Here is an 18372-nt window from a genome sequence, read left to right as displayed (position 1 = left end):
TTCAAAGGATGTTTTGATTGGTTTATGATCAAAGTTATAACCATATTTAAAAATCATTGGTATCATACATTTCATAAATGGACTATTATAACCATACTCTCATGATGTAGGGAATATAACATTTGCAATAATTATGCTAAACGTTGGGATTTGTAATGGCTAAAATCTTGTAAGATTAGATTAGGTGCTGGAGCGGAGCGACCGCGCGAGAAATTTTGACATTTTTGGAATGACAAATTTTGCAAATTTAAGCACTTTGGCCGCATTTAAAGGTGAACCCATGCATTACTAATCATTTGATGATTAAAAAACATCATTTACGTCTTGAAAAGTGAATGGAGATGATTGTACATGCCATCCCCCCTCTCCGAAAAGTGTGTGTTGGGGGGGGGGGGCGGGTATATTCCCAATCCCCCGGGATTTACGCCACTGCTTAGTCTTAGTTTGCCGATTATAAGCATCTATGGTCAACTTTAACTGTCGAAAGTCTTATTCTTTCTTATATGAGCCTGTATACCATATGAGCCTACATGGACGTCTGCCCTTTCCCCAAGTAGGGGTATAGCTAGTCTGCAAACACAGAATAGTATTTGACACTTAAACCTAGTTAGATGCCAAAAGTGAAGACTAGACTGAAAATTCTCTGTCTCTGTCAAATAAGAGGTTGGTTGATACATATTGTTGTTGTTGTTGTTTAATTGGGTTAAAAGGCGCGTATCATTCAGATGTGAATATTTACGCCACAGTACATAGTCAATCTAGTCTCACTTCTTCAGACTGCATTGTGCACTATCCGAATTTTGAAAATCAAAGGTCTGTGTCTGCAAACTAGGGTATACCCATGATCTGACTTTTGGGGAATCCCCGAATTCATGCGCACGCGCAAGCCGTCGAATACAAAGGTTAAATGTTATTTTACACAATGGGTGTGCGGGTATTTCCACGTTCATGTTCGCCATGTTGACACACCGTTTCTTCTTCAGTAACAGTACAAGTGCAAATTACTGAAAGGAGAATATGAGAGCTTTGCGAACCTGGGTGTTTAAAACTGAAACATCATAAAATCACAACATTCGTTTCGTCATCTATTTGGATCTAAAGTTGGTCTACATCATATGACAGCAGTGATGCCGAGCCAAGCCCAAGACTATGGATCACTTGAGAGTGATGGTAGAAAGGTGAGCGGAAACAAAACAAAAAGTGAAAAGGGGATATCTCCAACCATGGTGATATGTGACCAAACATGCACGGAGAGGGATATAGAGGGGTGGGGAGGGGAGAAGAGCAGATGTCGACGGAGAGGAAGGGGGGGGGGAAAGAATAGATAGATAAAGTATAGACCTCCATGAGGGGGGGGGGGCGGTTGGATGCGTATTGTTTGATTCAATTTGTTTATAAGCCAACAATATTCACATGTTCAAGGTTGCAATGAAACAAATTGCGGAATATTGCACATCTGTTTCAGTCTGTTTCTGTTTATGGTAACTCCCGTAGGATCTCGACAGGACAACATTTATTTGCAGGTAAACGCCAAGCTGGTATATAACCAATTACCTAGGAAAAATTTTACGTCTAGGTTAATCATTCATAATGGCTGACCTTATAGACGACAGATATCACACTCGGGCCTTTTTATCAAAGTGGAGACAATGGCAGAGTGGGGGTTCGAACTCATAACCTTGCGATTATGAGTCCAATGCTCTAATCACTGGACCACACGACATCGAACATATTGGTAAATGAGACCGGAACATGGCACAAGTGCTAGTCGGGCCTGGTCACAGTTGTATTTAGTATAGAATGGGATGGAAATCTGACTCCAGCCCCATCTTTTTGGTGATCCACCTGTAAGTTTTAGTTGGACCCTTTAACCCCCGTTTTCTCATGACTTACGAATATGCTCAAACAATGATTCCACACACTCACTATAATTGTAAGACACTTGACATTAATACATTTCCAAGATCTTGACTTCACATGTGGAATCACCGTTATTGAAACTTTTTAATCCTGTTTGGATTATCTCCCCACCCCTTCTTAAACCAGATTACACTTTACTGTGTTTATGTTGTAGTATTTGAAATAAATATAGCTGTTCCTCCAAACTGATGATGATTGAAAACTTCTGTAAATAGTCCTTCCAAAGAATAATAATATTAATAATAACCACCCGGACACCTACACGCGTTTTTTTATCCAACTCTCTTTCATGCTTAGCCGTTTAAGGTTTCTGTGTGTACGTCTGCTACTGCTACCAACGTGCAGGGGTTCATCAATGAGCTATCCATAAAGTTCCCTGACCTTGACCTTGATGTCCGGCACTTCGAACTGCCGTACAACGACATCGATCACTTTGAATTCAAAACCTCCGATGTCGGTACCATGATACTCTGCCATTCTATCAACAACAGAAGGTTCGCCATCACCGATGTAATGGATGCCCTCTACGACAAGTTCTTGCCATACTCCGCAAAGAAATTAGGTTAGTTTACAGCTTTAATTTTTGGGTAACTCTTAAGAATAAACAAGTCGTAAAATCTCCTCCTAAAAATGGGGGCGAGGAGTTACCATTTCTTTGCCTTCAAAATAAGAGTTTCAAAAATATGCTTGATCCAGCCCTCAAAAAATAAAGTGTTGGTGCCCTAAAAAGAAGAAGGAAAAAAAAAACCCGACTCAAAACCGAGGAGTATGCCTATGTCACTGGAAATAGCATTTGCTGGTCTGGTTTCGTCGGTTAAACAAGATATTCGTAAACTACTCGTGCAGAAGACGAAGCGAAAAAAAAATCAACTGGTTTGAAAAGTTGCATCCAGAACCAGTGGCCTACCTGACAAACCACGTCAGGACACACACCAAATCTCCTCCCCCTCCTCCATAAGTGGTCAAAGATCATTACCGTTTTCAGAAGCACTTTCCCGTCATTTATTTCTTATAACCATTAGCAACAAATGAAAAAAGATTATCAATATTCCTGTCCCACCCATAGGTACATCAGTGTTCAAACATGTCAAAATTATTGTCAACACACCATTGGCATAATACCGTTTGATAACTAGTTCTTGCATTCGTCCTTAATCTCTTCTTTGTAAACTACACAGGTAAAGGAAGGGTATGCGTGATCGCCCATGATTTCCCTCCAAGCAAGGGACTGGACAAACCCGAGAAGTACCAAAAGGAGATGGAGGATTTTAGAAGCCGGCAGGGTACAGCGTTCCAGAACTCTGCTCTCACCATGATGTGTGGCAAGCTTGATGGACCGGTCGAGATGCAACAGAGCAACTGGGATGACTTGAAGACATTCCTGGTGAACGCTGCGAAGACTCCCACCCCAAAAGTACCTTGGTGGAGCCTACATAAGAGAAAGTTGGCCATCTTGATCGCTTTGATTGCTATTATTGCTTTAGCTGTTGGTCTTGGTGTTGCGTTTGGTACAGGCTCTCCTCCAACACCTCCTCCAACAAGCACCACTCCAACACCTCCTCCAACAACCACCACTGCCACCCCTACCCCACCAGGACCAACTTCTATGATTCCCTCAACCATCTCTTCAGATACAACCACTGAGATTCTAAAAACTTCCTCTACAGCAAACACTATCTAATTCTACAACCATGACAACTGCCATCGAATATCTTACATAATGATTTGTGTGTATGTGTCTGTGGGTTGTTGTGTGTGTGTTTTTTTATCTGTACCCTTCTGGAATTGAACCCCCCCATCTTCATCTCCATTATGGCTTCTTTGTAATTTTTGATATTTTTCTAGAAATATCCATAATTTGCCAGATTTGAACTGCAAATGTTTTTTACGTATAATTCATGCGATTATAATCAACATTTATTGATTTATTGACAGTAGAAATGAAAAAAAAAATGATAGTGACCTTTGTCATATCATAGTGAATGAGGCTTAATTAAAGGCAAAAAAAGTTTTCATTTCTTCCTCTATTTTCATGAATTTGCTGTTGGTTACAACGTACAAATTATAGCTACCGGCATAAAAAATTCATAAATGTATACTTGCAGTGAAAGAGCAAAGCAGTTTGAGTACATAATGATAACTATACAATTCTGTAAATATTCATATAATTATTATGAAATGTCAAATATCCCTCAATACAGGGCCGTCGGGTTCATTACAGGTGGTACGGTATTCACCGTACCACTTTTGTATAAAAAAATGTGAGGACAGAGAAAAAATGAGAAGAAAGATGGAGAATGAAAGTAAATAAATCAAAAGAAAAAAGAAAAAAATTCTGACAACGAAATAAGAGAGGAAACTTGTATCATCGTGTTCCTAGGCAGATGTTAGGCGGCTGACTGCATAGGCAGAAGAAAAACAAAATTCAGGCGAGAGAAGAAAGGAAGAAAAGTTACTAAAATCAAGAGGGGATGGGAATAATTGAAAAAGATACATTTTCAGGACTTCTGTTCTTGATTACAAAACAGTGCTTGAAATGTCTGGTCTGAATATATATATATATATATATATATATATATATATATATATATATATATATATATATACAATTCAACTCGAACTGCGCGCTTGCATAACTTGATTAGTGATTCCCCTTCATGAATTGCTACAGGCCTTAAAATGTAACCTCCCGCTTCGCGCGCGCATTCATTGTTTTGAGATACAGAGCCTGTGCTTAAATGTCCAGTTTTCAGGTCCGGTCTGAATAATATAACTTTTCAACACACCCTTTGCGCTCTCATTACGTTGATTTAATGAATAAGAAACGAATCATTTCCATGAATTCCGACAAACAGCCCTTAAAATGTCTCTTTTTTTCGGGCCAGTATATAAAAAGTTTCAGCTCGCTTTGCGCTCGCATTATTGTTTGGTTAGATGCATACATACCTGTCACTGCGGATGTGTTTCAAAAAGTGCTTTAAGGGGAAGTTAATCTTGACGATAACTTGGTATTGATAAAAGAAGAAAAATTAGAGAAAAAATACTAGTGAAGGTTTGATGAAAATCAATCAAAGAATAAGAATCGTTAATTGTTAAAGTTTAAATCTGTGACGGCATATACAGCAGCCTCCCCATATATTATGTAATATAAATTTCCCATTTAAAAAAATAAAATACAAGATACAAATATTAAATTTTAATTACAGAATGGGGGTATCAAATGATGGTATTTCCAAGCACAAAAAAATCTCTTACAGCTTTTTTTTTTTTTTATAGAAAATGGGATTTCAGAATTAATATCATACCGTAACGCTTTACAATTTGCTCCGACGGGCCTCCTTTAATGTGTTGCGATCTACATTGTGTATATCTACATAATATATATAATTAAACGTATGTATGATCGGATAATACAAAGTTATGGTAATTAAAACAAAATTCGGTGAAACAGTTCAATGCATGTCTTCTTAAAGGGATGCTCCGGGCTGAACATATCTATATGTCAATAAATGGAGTGAAATTCAAAGAGCAAAATTTCATCAAAGTCTGATAACAAATAGCAAAGATATTGAATGTTAAAATTTTGCAATATATTGTGAGAACAGTTATGCACGCATCGTCACGAATATTCATTAGATGGACTGATGATGTCACATCCCCACTGTCCTTTTTCTTATGTTATTACATGAAATCATAATTGTTTCCTTTTTTATACACGTGTAAATGACATGTCTCCTTTAATGAAATAAGTTGCAGCAATGAATATATTGTGCACTTAATCAGTTGTTTTTCCAGTATTGTTGGTTATTGAAGGGAAAAATTGAATGAACCTTATTTCTTATAATAAAATACAAAAGAACAAGTGAGGATATGACATCATTATTTTGCTCATTGAATATTCATGAAGACATGCCTAGAACTGTTTCATCTGAATATGCAAATCTTTAGAATGCCATAACTTCGTTATTCCTTGTCCGATTTTGATAAAAATTTCAGTGCTTTATTCGTCTGATTGTTCTCTTCAAATCATACTATTTTCAGCCTGGAGTACCCCTTTAAATATACAATGAACGAGCTGACGACGTCATATCCTCTCTTTTTCTTTTTATCCTATTTATGAAATTATATTTGTTCACATGTTGTCATTGGAGAATGTAAAAATGGAATATCGTACTGATCCGATTCGTAAGATCTCCAGTGCTGAAGCCAATCTTTGCTTCACAATGGAGAAATATTATATATGTTAAAGTCTATAAAGAACTTCGTCGACGAAAATGATCTGATCATTGTTTATAATTCCCTGATAATGTTACATTTTAACTATTGTGATGCTGTATGGGGTAACTGCGGGTTGATTAATCAGAAAGTTCTTCTGCAGCTACAAAATAGGGCTGCCCGAATAATAAATCGATCTCCATGGTATTCATCTTCCAAAGAAAATTTAAATAAATTAAAATGGGTAACGCTACAAGAAAACAGAAGTGACAACATTGCTATCATGATGTTTAAGATAATGACAGGACAGGCACCAACATATTTAATTGAAAGATTTTCATTTTATAGGCATACATACTTATAATACACGGTCAGGGGCCTGTTGCAGAGAGAGTTGCAATCAATCGCAACTCTAAAAATCATGCGCAACTTGATTTTCAACCAATCAACAGCGCGCATTTCGGACTTGCGATTGATATTTTGACTTTCGTTTAAACGCAACTCTTTCTACAACAGACCCCAGGTCCACTAACTTTAAATATCCCCCAAGCAAAAACCGAATCTGGTAAGAAAACTTTTACGTTCAGGGGGGCTCAATGCTGGAACTCACTACAATTCAAATGCAACGATCTTATACCACTACCAGTTTCAAAAGGGCTTTAGCTAATTCAAAGAAATGAATCACAAAGGGATAGGTTGGTGGGGAGGGGGGGGGGGTATTTCGCCTTTTCTTCTTTTTTAAAAATGTTTTACATGATTTTTTTACCCACTATGCCTGTATGCGTTATATCATAGGGATGAGACTTAATGATGACGGGTGTTTGGAAGGGTGTATGGTGTGTATCTGTTTGTGTGTAAGGGTGAGTGTGCAGTGTTGTTAGACTGAGTGTTTTTTCTCAATAATTCAAATTAATCCATTTATAATTATGTATCTGACTAATATTTCACCCCGCTATAATAATGTTATATTTTCTGTATTATGCATTCATATTGAAGATATTCTGTATATTTCCAACTTATCATTTGATTACAATTCGTAATTATTTGTATAAACTTAACTTTTTTGTATTTTCACCTGGTAATAATTACGATTATTATGTTTTATGTATTATTCATGACTATTGGTTGCCTTTTACTTTGTACATTTTATTCGTGGCACGGCCCCAATGCAAATCAGACTCTGTATCTGTTTGGGTTTTTACGGTGTGAAAATAAAATTGATCTATCTATCTATCTATACGCATGATGTATAATGTAATAAGAAAAGGGAAATGAGGTATTACGTCATCAACACACCTACCGCATATTCATGAAAGCATGCATAATATTATAAGTGTTTTCACAAAATATTGCTTATATTCTGAAATTCTGTCCATAGAGACTACCGTTTTTCAGGCGAAAACACCTATTATAAGCAAATAACACAATGGTTGTGTACCGTGCGTGTGTTATTTGTACGTGCGTGTGTTATTTACAAAGACTTTGTAAATAACACACGCACGGTACACAACGGTACACGCACGTTGTAAATAACACACGCACGTTACACAACGGTACACGCACGGTACACAACACAACCCTAATTCAGAAGAATTTGCTATGACCCATGTCAGCAAATAAAAACTGAAGAAGGCCAGGGCCGAAAGCTTTACAACATAGTGTATACTTTGCTTCATCCTTGATTCTACTCTACTCTTCACACACATATATATATATATATATATATATATATATATATATATATATATATATATATATATATAAATGTGTGAAGTTATACATGTACAACAGCTTTGGCAACTCTTTTATTTTTTTAAATATTGTAAAGAAATGAATGAAGAGAACAATGGTAGGCGTAGCTTAAATCAAGGTTCCAAGAGCTATCTACCCTTGGTAAAAACCCGTCTCTGTGGTCTAGTGGTTAAGGCACTGGCGCTGAAAGCTGGGGTCCGGGTTCGATTCCCGGCAGAGACATTTTTTCGGCATCACCAATTTTTCCAAAGGGTAGATAGCTCTGGGGAACCTTGATTTAAGCTACGCCTACCATTGTTCTCTTCATTCATTTCTTTATATATATATATATATACTTCGGGAATTCTATCCTTGTATAGAGTGCTCGATGTCCTTCACAGGAAGAGCTTTGGATAATAAACACAAGTTCACAAGGTTTACTGGAGGTTCATCAAATTTAATTGCAACTCTTACCGTGTTTACACTTGATCGGCTTTTGGTTCAGAACCAAAAGCCGATGCAGAATCGGCTTTTGGTTTGCGTTTACACGTTGTTACAGCTTGCGGTTCAGAACCGCGAGCCGATGCAAAAACCTGAAATGATACGCACACCAACAATATACGTCATAATAAAGACAACGCTGGATCAGTGCGCTTACAATTACGTCACAATGGTAAAGTAAATGAAATGTGCACAAATTGCCGATGCAGAATCGGCTTTCTGTTTACACGTAGTTAAAAAGCCGATTCTGCATCGGCTCGCGGTTCTGAACCTACTACTTTGGTGGTGCAAATTGCCGGTTCTGAACCGCGAGCCGATGCAAGTTACTCGCGTTTACACGCTATGAAAAAGCCGATGCTGCATCGGCTCGCGGTTCAGAACCGCGAGCCGATTCAAAAGCCGATTAAGTGTAAACACGGTATCTGAGTTTCACGCAACCTACTTGAGGTGCGATCTTCAGGCAACTGATAAAACTTTTCAATACCATTGAACAATGCATGTCGCGATCGCGCAAAGCGCGTTACACCAAACACGCACATAGTGGGCGCATGAAACTAGGTAACCAGTGCGCGCTGAGGTTTTTATAATTTGAATGTTTTTCAAATGTTTTTCAAATAATCGATACTTCGCGATGGGTGGTTGATCGATTTATCGATAATAAGATGAGATGCCATAGAATTGATAATAATGAAAGTGAAAATGAAAATTATGCCTATAAAGGCTGCATCACTAGTATTGGTGATGTCACTGCATTATACGATGTGCGTGCATGGTGATTACGGAAGATTGTCTTTGAAATTGCATAACTTGAACTTGTTTTGGTGGCGGCATTTCGAAACGAGTTCTGGGCGTTTGTTCAGCAGTGACTGCTTATCAGCGTTCATAATGAGAAGTTTTTCGGTGAGACACAGGTCACATCTCTTTGTCTCGTTGGAGTATGCTTGCGCATGGCTGGCGATGGACCACTTGATGGTATACGGCGTGTCGCATCGTTTCAGGTCCCAGATGAACTTCGACAGTTCCGTGCTGTTCTGATACCGTTCGTGTCGGAAGGATTGGAGGTGGTTATAGTACCTGGACTTGAAGGGGGCTCCGTGAGGCCAATGTAGGTCATCCTCTTGTCTGTGGGTTGTTACTTCCGCGTTGTAGATGACGTTGGTAGCCAAACAATTCCCTTGGAGAGGGCAGAGGTCTTTTTTCCGGCAGTTGCACGTTTTGCTGTTTGACTTATTGTCTACCTTCATGGCTTGCTTGTTGTGAGTTTTGATGATCCTGGCGACGTTCGGCATGCAGCTGTAACTCACTTTGAGGGTGTTTCTATTGAAGATGCGATTGAGTTTGGATTTCTTTGGGAAGTGTTTGTCGACCAGCTTTAAGAAGATGTAGCCGATATTGGTTGATACGTTCTTGCTAAATGGTGGGTTGAACCAGATAATATTACGCTGCCTGTTTTTTCTTTTCCGTCTTGGTTGGTCATTCGTGTAGGACAGGCTATCTGCGTATCCACTGGATCTCAGGGCGTTGTCATACATTGGAGTGGCTTTCTTGAAGGTCTCTTCATCACAGGAGATATTTGATACTCGTCTGCTTACGGAAGCTGGTAGGTTCTTGATGATTGATGGTGGATGGTTGGATTGTTTGTGGACGTACATGGGTTGGTCATTTGGCTTCCGGTACGGGTAGAACTTGCCGTTGTTCAAGTTGAGAGTGATGTCGAAGAAGTTCACGATCTTGAGGTTACAGCTGATGGTGATTTTGAGGCCGAGCTGCTGGAAGGTTTTCGTCAAGTTCTTCCTGATACGATCAGCTTCACTACCGGAGATACTTTTGAAGACAGCCAAACCATCATCTCTGTAGAGGCCAACGTGCTCCTTGCCATGCTGTTTGGAAAGGATGTTCAGAATGTAGAGGCCAACAAGTTCGCAGACCTCTGCTCCGTCAAAGCTGCCCATGGTGACGTCGAACAGGCTCCCGCTATCCTTTTTCTTCCATGGGGTGTCTTTGTCGAACAGGACAGACTTCCTCGCGTGCATGATAATCTTTATGTCGCAGAGTTGCAATTAAATTTGATGAACCTCCAGTCAACCTTGTGAACTTGTGTTTATTATATATATATGTATATATATATAAATGTGTGAAGTTATACATGTACAACAGCTTTGGCAACTCTTTTTATTTAAATATTGTAAAGAAATGGATGAAGAGAACAATGGTAGGCGTAGCTTAAATCAAGGTTCCCCAGAGCTATCTACCCTTCGGAAAAACTGGTGATGCCGAAAAAATGTCTCTGCCGGGAATCGAACCCGGGCCCCCAGCTTTGAACGCCGGTGTCTTAACCACTAGACCACAGAGACGGGTTAGTGGCTAGGGCGACCCCGATCCGATTGACCGTCAGATAGACAGATTTTCGACATCATACCAATTATAATTTCCTTTGTCGGGTGAAGGTGGGTTTTGAACAATGACAAGCCGCCATTCCTCAGCTGGATCAAAGGTATTGCTTTGATAGAGTACACGTATGGGAGAAAGTATACAAATGTGTGAAGTTATACATGTACAACAGCTTTGGCAACTCTTTTTATTTAAATATTGTAAAGAAATGGATGAAGAGAACAATGGTAGGCGTAGCTTAAATCAAGGTTCCCCAGAGCTATCTACCCTTTGGAAAAATTGGTAATGCCGAAAAAATGTCTCTGCCGGGAATCGAACCCTGGCCCCAAGCTTTGAACGCCGGTGTCTTAACCACTAGACCACAGAGACGGGTTAGTGGCTAGGGCGACCCCGATCCGATTGACCGTCAGATAGTCAGATAGACCTGGGGGCCCGGGTTCGATTCCCGGCAGATACATTTTTCGGCATCACCAATTTTTCCAAAGGGTAGATAGCTCTGGGGAACCTTAATTTGAGCTACGCCTACCATTGTTCTCTTCATCCATTTCTTTACAATATTTAAATAAAAAGAGTTGCCAAAGCTGTTGTACATGTATAATGTTACACACACACATATATATATATATATATATTAGAGGATGCTATAAATAGAGCAAAAATGAGCAATGAGACCTAGCCGGGGTTCAGTTCATCAAAATTAATCACAAGCTTTCGGCCATAATTGGGCCTACTTTAGGTATTTAAAATTTCCAGACTTGGGGGTTACCCCAAATTAAGGTCTATTTCGGGGGGATACACAAATTCATGACGCTTTATTCGATGTTTCTCAAGATCTTGTTGTTTTGTGTAATGTGCAAGCGACCTATGCGACTGAGAAATTTGCAGAAGTTTGAAATTACATGGTGTCCAAGAGTGTGAAGGGGTATTTTATGAGAAAAGGCCTTCAATTATTACTATATAATCTGATATTGCGAACGAGCATAGTTAGCAAACTTTGATAAAGTTACTCTTAGTTTGTAGTCTCGCCTGCAATGGAGTATTGTTATTTGCCACCAGTTATAATTAATTAAGGTCAAACTTCAATAGGGTCGATGACGTTGATTAATATGATATCAACATACAAAATAACTAAGGTTAAGATTTTTTCAAGATAATTTTGCAAGTTTCAGTCCCTTTTCCATAACACTTACCTCCAATCATGCCAATTGGTGTATCGGAAAATTCAGGTCATTAAAGCCAAAGTGAAAGTTCATTCGGGGTGGGGGGGGGGGGCGGTCAGACAACTTGACCGAAGTTATAGGTTTTGAATTATCAAAGTAATTCTGAAATCGTGAATCCTTATTCCATTAAACTTGGATATGATGGTTACCAGTTATCATTACTTTATTTCAGTAGCGTAATACTCCAAAAAGATTTAGGGGGCTAGATATGGCGTATCGGGCAAAGTTTATAAAACGTTGCGATCAAGTAAAATTGTCGACATTTTTTTTACAAAAATCCAATTTTGTGATATACTTTGATATAATATTCAGAAAATTATATATCTTACTATTCTCTCTTTAATTTTCTTTGATTTTCCTTTTTTTCTTGGTCGTTAAAAATTGGGGATGGGGGACGCAAGCCTACCCAAACCCCATCTGTACGCCGCTGCATAACTGAGGTCACTGCTGGGTCAAATTCAAAGCTCAGGAAATTAAATGACAAAATCTATATTCTGCTCTTTTTTTAAGTAGTAGATCAAATTGAATGAAACATGTGTGATATTCTCATTGGATATCAGAAATAATGTAATGAATATGACGCGGTTTTCAGTCACTGTCATTTGGTATCATGGACTTATTTATTTATTATAACCATGATAACTGGTGGCATTGATGGTAGGCCATAGCCGTGAACTTCACCCCACTTTTCCCTTCCTATAAGTGAGCATTAACCATTTATAAACCCTTATTTCACAGTTGCTCTTAATCAAAATTGCACTTATGTTTTGTTTCTATCACTCATAATGTTAGATAGTATTCGGATGAACAGATTTTTGGAAAAAGGAACCCATTTTGTTTTATGATAAACGAACCTTGAGTATAATACCACAAATGTTCACAATAACGAACCCTTTTTTATTTTCGGAATAACGAACCTCCGACAAAATGAATCTTCAAAATAACAAATTTTCGGCATAACGAGCTTGTATATGCCGAAAGCATTACTGATATATGTTCTCGGATATTTTTTTAATATGACATTTTAAGCAATCTTCGCAGACCCTTTCTTTAACGCGTTTTTTGCCGAAAGACCTTCATAACCCATAACAAAGCAGCCGTTTTCGAAAATCGTCGATTCAAAACAACAGTGTCGTCCTGGACTCTGGACAAACAACATATTTGCAATATTTCTTCCGGTCCGGTGTGCTGTCCCGATCCATCAACTTTCGCCAATGACTTTATATCTTTCCATTGTCATTCGACGGGCATTTTTAATAGACTCTCAACGTTCAAAAAGCGCTAAAAATACGACATTACGCGGCTTGTGCGGGGAATTCCATTTTGGCACGGTCGCCATGTTTATCATGTTTGTGTTACACGAGCAAAGTACAGAGTTAATGTCGGGTTAAAAAAAAGACTTATTACAAGAACTCGATGTAAATAAAAAGCATTTTTTATGATATGTGAAAATCAGAAGAAGATGATATCAACAGGATGGATGGGAAAAGCGAAACAGTCAAGGTAAGAAAGAAAATAACAATTTTGAGTTGATTGCACTTCCGCATTACTAATATAATGAAGGGCCACCGGGGAACGGGGGTGGGGTTCAGCTTCCCCATTTGTTTTAGTAAACGTGTACAAAAACGTGAAAACGTTATGATTATGACAAACTGATAATAATCAACAGCATTTCGATTTCACCATCTATTTTAGAAAATACCCGAAACTTGCACATTTACTATTATATTGAAATCGACATTAAAAAAAATCATTGAAGTGGGGAGGGGATTAGAGGATTGGATCATGCCCCCTCATAGAGACGGAAAGTGTGAACTCGACCTACATACTAGTCTGCAAGCACAGACACTAAATCAAAGTTAAATCTACAAGTGGATCTTGACACAAGGCGAGCACAAATACAACTTTATTGCCACGCCAAATATGACAAAGTATATAGGACGAATGAACACTTCACAATGTTCCAAAAAATCAGCCCCTCTTTTGTTTGCCTCACTTCGTCACTTGAAGAGCAGACTCGTGCATAGGCTGATCTGGGGGGGGGGGGGGGGCAAAGGAAGAAATTTCGTCAAATTGTATTGCCCTTCAATAAGGGTCACTTTTATTTTGTTCGTCGTTCCCTTTACTCTCTCACAATATCAGCTTATTACATGTATAAATTACGTGAAAGTGACTCGTCTGCATAGGTGAGTGAGGTGATTTGTATAATGGCTTGCGTATCAATTTAAAGAAATTAACACAAAATCTCTAAAAATCCATCAACCCTTTCCGTCCACAAAAGGATTTAAACGATTACTCAAATCATACCCATCCGTACTATTGGCAAAAGTAAATTTAATATTTTGTACTAATTGGCAACGACAGAAGTCTTTTTCTTTCCCAAAGTTGTACTATCAAATCTTTTAAAACATGACAGTGCGCGGTTAAATGCCCCCGCCTCCCCCCAAAATCAAAGAGATGAATATCAAAGATGGTTAACAAAAAATGCTTAGAACGTCCAGTTATCATCTCAGGATATCAAACATTTTCGCGCTCGTATTTATTTGGTGGAATGTCATCTTCACGAGTCAATGCAAACAATCCTTAACAGGTCCGTTTTCAAAACAGTAGGGTCTATATCAAAACAATTTAACTTGCGCTTCGCGCTCGAATTCGTGAAACAGGCAAAAAAATGCCCCGCTTGCCCCCCCTAGTTTGTAAATCCTGGTGCTGCCAGTGATTGATCAATGAATAAATAATTGAATAAATATATAGATAAATAAATGAATGAATAAATAAATCAATCAATCAATGTTTGAGTCGATAAATGAATAAATACATGAATACATTGGGTGATGAATAAATGACAAATAAATTAAAACGAAATGATTGATAGGAACAGATAAGTGAAAGTGGAAAAAAGAGAAATTCATTCCATCTGGCACTGAAAATGTTCTTGTTTGACTCTAATTTGCAGCTACGATTGGCTGTATGTGCGGCTGGTCACAGAGGTAGGGTGCAGGGATTGCTTGATATGCTCTTACGCATTTACCCTGAATTAGAAGTCGAATACCATGAACTACCGTACAATCGCAATGATATTGATGATTTCAAGTTACCATCCGATACCAACCTCGTGCTACTATGTCATTCTATCGGGAACAGAAGAATTGTCATCACTGATGTCCAGGGCGCCCTCTACGATGAATTCCTGAACTACACTGCTGAAACCGTCGGTAGGTTTAAATGGCACCACGCCTTTAAAAAATAACCACAACACCACCGAGAAGAAAGATTATTTGTAATTTTCTCATATAGATTTCACTTTAGAAATAAAAATTTTCCTTCATACATTTTTATTCAAGCATAACCTTCTCAAACTACCAATGTCTCACAATTATGAAAAATTATGAAAGTACTCGGGCTAACAAAATCTTTGGTATCATTTTAAATTGAATTTGATTTTGAAGATGAATCGTCATGTGAAATGTGTTCACCCTTGAGTGAACGAGAGACATTGTTTAGAATCAATACAGATATTAAGTTGCCTATGAATGGGAGCCATTATTTGTATCGACCATGGATGATTATTCCTTTCTTTATCACTTTGAAGACTTTTTGAATCGATGACACACATCGTAAGTAAAATTTTATGACTAACTCAGTTTCAGCCCATTCTCAAATTCAGGTCAGTTTAGAGAAATGTATGGAAAAAAAATCAATATACAGTTTCATTATCATCAATTTGAAATAAAAGTCTGAAAACAAAAGTTGCCTCGGAGAATTCTAACCGTACAAAAAATATACATTCAAATGACAGCTCACAGTTTCGAGAATCTTCCAAAACATTTTCTTTTGTGAATTCTTTACAATTTGATAATTTTAAAATACATTTTCACCAAAAATAAGCTAAATTTGTATAGACAACTCAAATAGCGATATTGGATGAACTGAATTGTGACTAACCACTAAGTTGCCAAGATTTTGGATTGTATTTAGACTAAATGAGAAGAAATTCTTTAAAAAACTTTTCAATAATCAAATGTCAACTTATATGCAGTAATACATATCACGAAGATAAATATTTTCGACCAACTTATAACCCTTTTCGAAAGCAAGGTGAATTCTTCGTTTTTACGGCCCTAGTTGCGGTCGAAAAATTGTGACATGAGTCCCCGCCCCAAAATGGTGAGCCCCCCCCCTGAGATTTTATCCCCCTTAAAAAAGGAAGATTCTAGAAATAAATAAACAATGCTTCCAGCTTTCCTTACGTCGCCATATCAACTAACAAAGGGTATTGATGTTAATACAGTTCTTTGATCAATATTTTTACAAGTCGGCAAACTATGGATAAAAGCCATCTTGCCAAAATAAATGTATAATATCTCGATTAGTCGTCAAACCCAAAAAGATTTTTTTTATAGTAAAAACAGCACAGTACTATTCACATTGCCTTTATTCTTGAACTATGATTTCATTCATTTATTTTTATTCTTTTCTGCCAATATCTCTCGAATTACTTTGATTGTGTATTACTAGTTATCACGTATGTTTTATTTTAGTTTTGTTTAACTTTTTGTTTATTTCTTTATTTGTAATGATTATTTGTATAGACGGTCTTGCTGAAAACAGTCTGATAGCTGATAGCAAGTTTTTGTATCCCGTATTGAAATAAAACAAACATACAAACAAACTTTAAAGCTTCCATAATTGGTCCCATCATATTTTTTTACTTAACTTGACTGTGTTACTTGCGTACCTTTAATTTTTTTTATGTTGGCCTATTATTGTTGCTTCTTTCTTTTTTTGTGAAATAAATATCAAACGAGAAATAGGCAAAATAGATTAATTGAAATATAATGAAAATATTCAAATTTTCTTCAAATTTATTCTTTCTTCTACCGAAACTGCGCAGGTCGAGACAGGGTATGTATTATAGTCCACGACTTTACATCAATCGAAGATTTGAGCAAACCTGATAGGTACAAACTGAAGATGGAACAGTTGAGAAATCAACAAGGTAAAGCCTTTAAAAACTCTTATCTTGTCATGATGTGTGGTAAAATTTGTGGACCAGGCGTTCAGTTACTGCAAAGAAACTTGAACGACTTGGATGTATTCCTGAGGAATGCGTTCTTGGAAGTGGAGGTTGCGACGTCCAACCTTAGTTTCGGACACAATGGAAGAAGGACCGTGCTGTACCAACTGTTTGCAACATTGTCATATCTGGGTAAATTACTGATAAAGGCCCGAGACAAAGGCCCCAGTAAACCGGATCCAGTCCGGGCCATAACAAGGGCTTCAGCCCGGAGTATGGCACGGGCTGCAGCTCAACAAAATATAACCATGGCAACGCTAAAATCGGGGCTTTGATCCATTCCTAGACTTGTTTCAATTCTTGGTTGACCCGTTCACTGTGTCAAGTAAATGCTTTGGGCCCTTTTGGGAAAAGAAGGTCATTGATGTAAGCAAGAAAAAGAAGCGGGTCTAATATTGAGCCTTGTGGGAATCCACATGAAATTAATTTGGTAGTGAAATTATGCGCTATCAATCTTAATTTTGTTTACATTATGCGCAACTTCTTATTTTCATGTATTCGACCTAACCGTGTAAATGAAAATAATGAATGATTATGTGCGCCCCCATACCATGCATACGGTGCGCTGTGACGACTTGATTGCGAGGTATAAAAATGAACGTATTTTCGGGTAATATGTCAAGCAAAATCGACTCTAACATAAAAACGGGCAGCTAAATCTAGTATCAACAAAAAGCTTAGACTTTGGGAAAAATGATGGTCATAAAATTTAGACGGAAATCTAAACGTTTCAAATGTAAATGCAAAAAAACATGGATTATCAGCCTATTTTGAGGAATAACCATCCTATAAACCACCTGAAATGTGTCTTTTATCTACGTTTAATCCTTTCACACGAAAAAAAATATATCAGGATTATGTGGAAGCCATTTCAGATTCATACATTAAAAACCTCCTGTGAAATGAATTGTGTATCATTTAGGTTGTCATTATACGAGGCAACTCGCAAAATGTCATATTTTACGATTTCAAACAGGAAATTAACAACCTTATGGAATGTAATATTTTGCAGAGGTATTCTTCAAAGTGTTGTTTTTCAGCTGGCCATGAAAAAAAATGAAAAATCTGAAATTGCCCAAAATGACATTTGGCGCACTATGGTTTCGCCCCGGCCCATTGTGCAGCGTTACCATGGTTATGTTGCTATTGTTAAAACCGCTAGCAATTCTTTTCTGGAGGCAAGAAAAGCTAGGGTTAAGCACAATCAAAGGGTTATGTCTACGAAATAAAGCAAATGCTAAGGCATAATATTTTGCTTGGCTAGCAATTGCTTGCAAGCAATTATTACTTTTATACATCTGACGCAATAAAATGTTT

At 37.8% G+C, this 18372-nt stretch overlaps 2 protein-coding genes across 2 annotated transcripts; both read left to right on the top strand.

Annotated features, from left to right (window-relative positions):
- The first annotated feature begins 900 nt into the window (after positions 1 to 900).
- On the top strand, positions 901 to 4990 carry LOC129273243 (uncharacterized). Its single transcript, XM_054910267.2, has 3 exons — positions 901 to 1178; positions 2218 to 2482; positions 3099 to 4990. The coding sequence occupies exons 1-3, from the start codon at positions 1116 to 1118 to the stop codon at positions 3599 to 3601; spliced, it is 831 nt and encodes a 276-aa protein (XP_054766242.2). The 5' UTR covers positions 901 to 1115; the 3' UTR covers positions 3602 to 4990.
- Positions 4991 to 13305: 8315 nt separating this feature from the next.
- LOC135156205 (uncharacterized) lies at positions 13306 to 18104 on the top strand. The gene is made up of 3 exons (XM_064107890.1): positions 13306 to 13481; positions 14935 to 15193; positions 16873 to 18104. Exons 1-3 carry the CDS (start codon positions 13455 to 13457, stop codon positions 17328 to 17330), a joined length of 744 nt encoding a protein of 247 aa, XP_063963960.1. The 5' UTR covers positions 13306 to 13454; the 3' UTR covers positions 17331 to 18104.
- Positions 18105 to 18372: the final 268 nt, after the last annotated feature.

The sequence above is a fragment of the Lytechinus pictus genome, chromosome 12 (assembly GCF_037042905.1).
Source record: "Lytechinus pictus isolate F3 Inbred chromosome 12, Lp3.0, whole genome shotgun sequence".
In the NCBI taxonomy this organism is placed as follows: domain Eukaryota; kingdom Metazoa; phylum Echinodermata; class Echinoidea; order Temnopleuroida; family Toxopneustidae; genus Lytechinus; species Lytechinus pictus.
The sequence above is the reverse complement of the archived record's forward strand: the minus strand, read 5'-3'. Positions and strand labels throughout refer to the sequence as shown.